Source organism: Cephus cinctus, unplaced genomic scaffold (assembly GCF_000341935.2).
Source record: "Cephus cinctus unplaced genomic scaffold, Ccin1 Ccin1_scaffold0168, whole genome shotgun sequence".
NCBI classification, from domain to species: Eukaryota; Metazoa; Arthropoda; class Insecta; order Hymenoptera; family Cephidae; genus Cephus; species Cephus cinctus.
In genome coordinates, this window is record NW_014332892.1 from 3,676,412 (window position 1) to 3,684,698 (window position 8,287).

At 39.6% G+C, this 8,287-nt stretch overlaps 1 protein-coding gene across 8 annotated transcripts in view; it reads left to right on the forward strand.

Annotated features, from left to right (window-relative positions):
- Positions 1-469: 469 nt before the first annotated feature.
- LOC107264332 (neprilysin-4) overlaps positions 470-8,287 on the forward strand; it is a 9,056-nt gene continuing 1,238 nt past the window's right edge. The window contains exons 1-13 of one of the 8 annotated variants that reach the window (XM_025081190.1): positions 715-1,309; positions 2,722-2,769; positions 4,379-4,430; positions 4,700-4,814; positions 4,877-5,052; positions 5,666-5,911; positions 5,986-6,191; positions 6,287-6,463; positions 6,551-6,649; positions 6,706-6,850; positions 7,414-7,805; positions 7,897-8,059; positions 8,153-8,201. In XM_025081190.1, the coding sequence (XP_024936958.1) occupies positions 4,989-5,052; positions 5,666-5,911; positions 5,986-6,191; positions 6,287-6,463; positions 6,551-6,649; positions 6,706-6,850; positions 7,414-7,805; positions 7,897-8,059; positions 8,153-8,201 (1,541 nt within the window). In that variant the 5' untranslated portion in view covers positions 715-1,309; positions 2,722-2,769; positions 4,379-4,430; positions 4,700-4,814; positions 4,877-4,988. Of the gene's footprint in view, positions 526-712; positions 1,310-2,531; positions 2,600-2,721; positions 2,770-2,818; positions 2,860-4,378; positions 4,431-4,699; positions 4,815-4,876; positions 5,053-5,665; positions 5,912-5,985; positions 6,192-6,286; positions 6,464-6,550; positions 6,650-6,705; positions 6,851-7,413; positions 7,806-7,896; positions 8,060-8,152; positions 8,202-8,287 lie in introns of those variants that run through there. The other 7 variants (XM_025081189.1, XM_025081185.1, XM_015732481.2 and 4 more) reach the window with 7 other exon arrangements.

Sequence of the window (8,287 nt, forward strand, 5' to 3'; positions counted from 1 at the left end):
CAGTAGATTTCCGTTTAACTACTAATGTACACTAGAAATACATAAAATTTCGTCAAAGGCGATAGAAGCTGATAATACCAATACTCTGCGGAGGTCAAAGGTTATCCGAAGTTTATCTGAAGGAAAATTAGGGCACAGTACTCTTTCAGGATGGAGGCAGATTCCCAAATGAGTGGCGGTATGATTTTCGCACGTGTACACAGACAAATGCGCATGCTAGTCATTTTTATTATTGTATTTTTTCCCAAAAAATCACAAATAAATTTTTCAGTAACCTAAGTAAACGATAAATAATGAACAAATCAATTAGATCTATGTCAAGTTATAAATAAATTATTTTGTAACAGCTCAAGGTTCACCTCGACTACGACGAGCTATCGTTCCCTGCAGTCAACATAGTAAAAAGCAGACGCTCTAACAATAATCAGCACGATTTGATAGTCTCATTGTTCCCAATCGATTGTGTATAAGCATAGTGCTGCGAATGACGGAGAATCAACTTTGGATAAAATCAGAGACAAAGTAGTAAGATCAATGTTCAGACTAAGAAGATTAATCAAAATAGTCAATAGCATTATGCCAATGCGTGTCAGCTTTAAAGAAGTTTGCTGATTATAAGTGACGACGCTAGTCAAGAAAACAAGCGTGCGTTTATGTTTGTCTCTTTATACCGACTGATTTGACTATCAACGAGAATCGAGGGCCACATGGCACTTATAGCAGCGAAACAAGTGATTACCATTGCCGTGTCTGTTTAGTCGATTGACTGACTAGCATCGGTTATAGTCAGTTGACTGGTTCGTATCTCTCGAGGGACAAAGGGTATACAGTAGCGATGTATTATCTGCAGGAGTGGAAAAGTGGAGGAACGTTGGGCACCGTTGGATCGGATTGGTCGGCCGAAAGGAGGGACAGCACGCGAAGATTAGTTTTACACTCCCGTAACGCCGAACTTTAGTTTAGTTGTCAGCAGACCGGAGGACGCGCGGCATCACGACTCCTGGTTGACGCCGCCTGCCACCTTCCGTTAAGAAAAATCCTTAGTCAATTTATCATTAACACCGAAGGACGGTAACTCGCGCTCATAGTGCTAAGATAAACTGCTACAATGAGAAGTGATATCACGTGAACAAGAGGAATTACCAAAAGACAGGAAGAGGAGTCAACTCTAACCTCTCTGACAGGCGGTCGACATCAGGATATTTTGAAGAAACGGACAATCCTATTTCTCCTCAGACGCGCTTCCTTAGTATTTGCCACATAATTGCAGAGACTATGCTCTCGTAGATCACACCTCACGTCAGCAGAGGTAAGTCTACAATGATTACGTAAAACGATGCGGTCGTGTAATTTGAATATGGCGCCTTTTTTATCCTTCCCGCGGAATTCTTACTAAACAAATTGTGGCGTCAAGAAACAGTTTATATTGACCTTTCAGCAAGTCCCAGCAAGAAGCACAGCACCTACATAATAACCCAAAATGAATTTATACAGTGAAAAAGAGGTTGCTATGCTCGTACTGGTTTAAAAATAGTGGCTCCCCGAATGAAAATCGAAACTGTCTGTTAAAATCATTAAATATTCCTCGCGCGAAATAGTCAGACTTTTCGTTACGGTATCATAACTGTCATCAAACACTCGTACTTGGACGCATTCCGACCGACCGCCCCTCTACATCCAGTGACACTGTATGTACAGTCACACGTGAAACAGGGACCCTCTTCCTCTCAATAGGTAAGATCACACTGATTGTAATGATCAGTGAATGATGTTCTCTTTCGAAATGAAAAATAACGTCGGTACACACGAGATGACTGCATAGAAATCTTTATGTAAAAATAAAAGCGCAGCAGAGAAACAAGACCAGACTCGCATGGTTGCCCCTAGGAGAAAATGATTATTCGAGCCGCGAGAGCCATAAGTAGTAGGTAGCAAATTCGTTTGGGCAGCGTGAAAATCACCTATTGAGAAAATCTTGGAGTCTCTTTCTCGTCGCGTTCGCCATGCGCGTATTTCTAATTGACGAATTTTCACGCATCGCTCGTCGCGTCATGAACCAGAACATTCGTAACTATTACTATACATGTGTGCACCAACCAATTTACACTTGTCGGGCGCTTTTTGAACGTGCAGTGAACATTCGCAGTCTGGCAATGTATTTTGTGGTGTAGAAACTGGACTAAGAAATAATAATAAACCAAAAGGATAACCGTGACGAGAAACTATCTCCTGTCTGCTGAATTTCGTAGTAAAAGAGAGTCATCCGAATCGGTATGAAACTGTAAAACCACGAAAGCAGATATATGCTACAGGCCTTCGCCTTGTATCGGTTGTCGCGGTCAGGTTCATCGATCTCAAAAACTATTGATCTATAGATCTAAGTTATTGCAGTATAAGTCTAGGGCACGTCATACACGCATTTATTAATAAAAATACATAGATATTTATTTATTTATATAGACACTTTCCAAACATATACAATACAGATTCAAAACTTCCTGCCAAGATGATCTGCCACGATGCACAATATATCATATATCTTCTGTATTGACACAAGTAAGCGCACGGCAAAGAAAATTGCATGGAAGAAAGGCCTACAGTACGTTTCGTCTCATTAAATGCAAAGTGGACGCGATTCGCTGACTGCAAAGCAGATCGCGTTCGTTTATAATTAAGGTGTGCGCGCGTGCATTTAGAATGGCAAATGTCTCTTTGTTGCAGAGTAATCCCCGGAGAGAAGAGCGAAGCGACGCGAAGATGAGATACAAGGTGAGAGGAAGGACTCTGTACATAATTCAAAAGCCGTAGAATAATTGTTTCCACGCTTACTTCGATGTTCCCACGAAGCAATAATAAAAGGTCAGATAAATAGAGCATAGTAAAATAAAATAAATAGCAGAGAAATGCTCGAGAAATTTCGTGTCAGTGTCGTCGTGGGTAAGGAATTTGTTATACTCGTAGGAAAACGATCGTCTGTATTTCCCCCTAGTGGCGGCAGGGCGTAACAGAGAAATAATAAAAAGAGTTGAAGAGTGCGAAGAAAGAAGAGAAAGAAAACTGTACGAAAAACGTGTCCTTAAGGACAAAGAAGATACGAGAGAATTAAGTAATTGCGCAACACGACTGTAACAAAAAATCAGTTGCAACTTACTATGGCTGAGTTCCAGGAAAAACAAAAGTTGATTCGGTCCGACAATTCATTTGAGGTTATGAGGATCTAGTCGTCACCGTTGGATCCTTTCTGTGCCACTGTTTACTATTATGACTAACAATAAGATGACAGCGCTAGGTATCGCAGTTCGAAAGACAGTCGCAGGACTTCTTTTTTTAAAAGGAAACAACGACAATGGAGTTGCCGATGGCCACGTCACCCGGCCGTTTATGTCGAATGATAATTAGAGTCAATGCCTCTGATAACGTCTTAGATTTGCTTGGTACGTGACCCGGTGTAAACCCCGAGGGACTCACAATAGCATCCTACGATATACGCTTTTAACCGTTAATGCTCTGGAGTATTTGAATTTGCCTGGGAATCGAACGGCCGTGGAATTAGCAAATAGTTCCATGTGTCCGCCGCGTGTGATCGTCGATTACAATATCTATTTATGAACACGTTATACGCGACATGAAAGTCAGTTAACAAAGTTTAAAACCAATATGCCCGAAATATATTTCGTATACTTTTTTTACTTCTTTTTCTCGATTTCTTATTATGTTTAATATTAAGTATTTCCCATACGGATACTCGGCCGATAATTTCCTCTCTGTTTATATCGGGTGATTGATACGTCTTAAGTTCGTAGATTTTTTTTTACGTATTATATGTGCGGCACCACGAAATTTCAGTGTTTACAAAAGCAACTCGTTAAAATAGACCATCTTACACGTGGCCTTGCGTATCTAATTGTACGAAGGGAAAAAGGAAAGAGATACAAAGATAAAGAAACAGAAAATCGAATTGAATCGCAAACTGAGGTTATCGTATGATTATAAGTATGATGCTAAAAATCTTATGGGAGACAAGGAGATAATTTTTATCATATTATTGTAGAATAGAAAAAAAAAGACGCGAAATGTAAACTTACGCGAAATGTAATATACGTTTGTGTAAATGGAAATTGAAATTGGTTATATCTTTTTCTATTATATTTCATGACAATTCCTTTCTTTCTACTTCTCTCTGTCCTTAGTCCAGTTACTTTACTGGGGATTGTCATTTGTTCCTACATGGTGCTTGGCATTTCTACAGGATGATCATAATGATTCTGACTGATTCTGAATACGTGTCATAATAGGCGCGTAAATCCTATTCAAACTCGTGACGGCATTCAGTGACTTCAATAAAACCTCGACTGATTGAATTTACCTATGTTTGTAGTATTTTGCGCACGGAAGCATCTACACTCAAGGACTCGTCTAAGTATGACAAGGTGAAAAAATGTAGGAAAAAAAAAAAGAGTACGAAAAAGAAAGTTAAAAAAAATTATAAAATTTGCACAACATTCATTCTTCGATTTGCCTTAATTCTTTTCAAAGAAATTATTTTTATTTTTATTGACAAAAGTTCATCCGACTGATCTCAGGTTGGTAAGAAATGATGAAAAAAAGATCCCATGGAAATATTCGCCACGTCATACCGATCGTGACTCTGTCATTTGAAATCTATATATTGGTTGTTCAATTTAAATTATTTATACAGGTAAACGACCCAGAAGACAATGGCGGACAACACGATGTTACCAGGCAGCCTTCTGAAACCTCCTGGTATGTTTTGTCCCCTTTTTGCATCGTCGAAGAAAGAGTTAAGATATTCCGTAAGTCGATTGTTATCCAGGACATACTCCATTTTTTTTATTCTTTCCTTTTTTTCTACTAGGACTTATACCCGAGACGAGAAGAAGTCAGGCGGCAAGGAGACTAGATTGATAATAGTCGTAGGCCTACTTGCCGTCGCTGTGATAGCACTGGTAGTCACGCTGACCTTGCAGATGGCAGTTTTTCACAAGGAGGAATACAGGGAGATGTGTCAGAACGAGGACTGTATAAAAACCGGTAATGAAAAAAATGAATAAAAAATAAATAAAAATTTTAGTTAGCGATTATTATCTTATTCAATGAGAAAAAAATTGTACGTCTGCAGGATACAATAATTCTTTTGGACAGTGCTTGGGATTGTTGCGAAAATTTCATAGAATCGCAATCTTAATCTTATTTACGGACCGTGTAGGAAACTTGAAGTTTTGCAGTTATTAATCGTATATAACTATATATATGAACCTCAAAATGACGAACTGAGAGAATGTTAAATAGTTACGCAAGTGGCTGGAATGACGTTAATGATTTTTTAAGTGAATTTAACGGATATTCGGTATGTCGATAGATCCTGCACGATGCTCTGCGGAATTCTAATGTTTCTTTATATCCGTCATTTTCTTCGAAAACGATTGATAATTCTGCGGTTTCCTCTATTATGTGGTCCACAAGAGAAAAAAAAAAGTGTTTCGCCTGGCTTCCCAGGAAGAACAGTGCACGATCACGAATCTCTCGAGTCGCGCACACTGTACTTGCAAACTTCCTAGTAGGAAGGACGAAAGTTCAAACTTCCTTAAAAGAAAATCCAATGAGAAAGATGCAGTCACATAGAAATTCCCTTTAAATTCCCCAGCTGCCAGAGTCATGGAAGCGATGAACAGGTCGATAGATCCTTGCGTGGATTTCTACAAGTTTGCATGCGGCGGATGGATAGCGAAGCATCCGATACCGCAGAGTCAGACATCCTGGGATCAGTTGAGTCTTCTACGCGAGGAGCTGCTCAAGAATCTAAGAATTCTGTTGGAGGAACCTGAGAAGGAGGATGACCTCAAGCCGGTTAAACTTGCCAAGGCACTCTACAGGACATGCATGGATACAGGTATATCATTGGGTTCCATTGTATGACATTAGACGATCTTCGCTGAGGTCATGGTCTTCATTCTTCTTTTTTAGCCACCGTAGAAGCCCTAGGACTGGAACCGATCTTCGACGTCCTTAAAAAGGTCGGCCTCCCACGCGATCCTCCCTTGGACGATGACATCCCACCTGTAAATCTTGCCAGGATCACCGGAGTCGCTCAAAGACTCCTTGGTCTGAATATTCTATTGAACTTTTATGTAAGCGAAGACGTTCGCGATACCACCAGGAATAGGATGATGGTAACAGCCAATTTCTCTTTGTCACTTTACTTCGAAAAACATTTATTTCACTTTTTTTTTGGCACGGTTATCAAACCTTGTTTTGTCTTATTAAGATGGAACAGGTGTCACCTGGCTTCAGCGAACGTTACCTACTGGATCCGCAGAGATTTCAGTCGGAGCTCGGAGAATACAAGAAGTATATAACAGCCATGGTGCAATTAGCTGGAGCTGGAGCGAAAAGCTCGGATTTTGCTGATGAACTTTTGGATTTTAGCACAAAACTCGCCCAAGTGAGTAATTTTGCTTGGATTTAAAGAAAATACCAATTTTTTCGAAAGAATGGCCAGTTTTCATATTTTTATTTTTTTTTCAAACAGATAATGAGCACGCCCGAGCAGAGGAGAAGCGTCAATCATTTGTTTCATGACGTCACGATCAATGAACTGCAACAGCTTACAGACCTTCACGTGCAACAGGTAAAATCTTTTCTTATTTCTAAAATGTACAATACTAACTCTGTTTTTATCTACAGTGGAACTGGACGGACTATATCGAGGCAGTATTTGACAATACAAATGTCACTATTGACCCGTCAACCGACCGAGTGATAATAATGGATTTACATTACTTGCAAAAACTTCCGCAGCTACTGGCTGTAACGCATCCAGCTACTGTGGGTAAGCATCAGCAGTTAAATGCCCATTTAATCGGCTGCTTGTTTCACTTTGCTCGGCTATAAAAAGTTGATACAAAAACGTAAAGAAAAATATAAACCTAATAATAAACGTAATCAAACGAGGCCATACGGGGTCGAAAGCTATCGGGAGTAGCGATGATATTATTAACCCTGGTATGCGTGATTATAAACTTAATTCATACGAGCAGGGCTTCTAAGGCCCTTACAGATAAACGTTGACTGAAAAATTTTCCATGAAGGGTTTAAAGTATAAATTTATCAAATATCATTCAAGGATTTTATATTATGGAAAGTAATAGATTATTTAATCGTTTAGTTATAGTTATTAATACCGCGAGTAGTTTTTATGGAACTTGGTATTGGGGGAGGGGGGGATCAAGTAAGTTGGACCAAAATTAAATCGATACTTTGATAAGTTAGCGATATGTCACTGAACACCGGAGACCTCGGTCATGCATACTAGAGTCAATTACACAATAGACAAAGTAACGTTCAAAGTTTCTAATAAAAGGATTATAAATAAAATAATTTTTAATATTTCAGCGCGTTACATGTGGTGGAGTGTGTACTCAACAGTTGCGCCATTAACTTTACAAAAGTTTCGCGATCTGGGTTTTCAATTTTCGCAAAAGGTCTTTGGGCTTAAAGAGAAAACTCCAAGATGGAAGGGATGCACGGGAAATGTGAATTCAAATTTTGGAATGGCACTCAGTTACATCTACGTACAGCGACACTTCAATGAGCACGCCCGCGAGAAGGCGCTGGAAATGCTTTTGGACGTTAGAGCAGCATTCAACGAAATGGTCAGTGAGTTGGATTGGATGGACGTAGGGACCAGAGCACGTGCCCACCGGAAGTTACACGCGATGAGACCATTCGTCGGATTTCCTGATTGGATCACAGATCCTAAAAAATTGGATAAATATTACGAAGGAGTACGTATTATTGTTGAACGCCATTTTGGAATGTGCAGACTACGGGATTCACACTAGCTTTCTAATTATACTCTGATGACTTTTCAATTAGGCGGAAGTGGTCGAGGGCAGACTCTTTGAGACGTTCCTCAGACTCACGAATGTAGGCGCTAAGAAGAGTCTGAATAGTCTGCGAGAGAAGCCTGACAAGGATCGATGGATATCGACCGGCACGACCGTGAATGCTTTTTACAGCGCCATCCTTAATTCTGTCAGTGAGTAATGATTGATCATCGATTCGTGAATACACATCCTCCGTGAAATAGTTGTACGCTTGATCGAGCTTTTCTTATATTTTTTATTAACAGCCTTCCCAGCCGGAATTCTTCATCCACCATTCTATGGAAATGGATTGGAGTAAGTTTAATGCTGTTTCGAGGATTATTTTTATTTATGCATAAGATAGTAATTGTTTTCTATTTTTTTTTTTTTTTTTTTTTTTT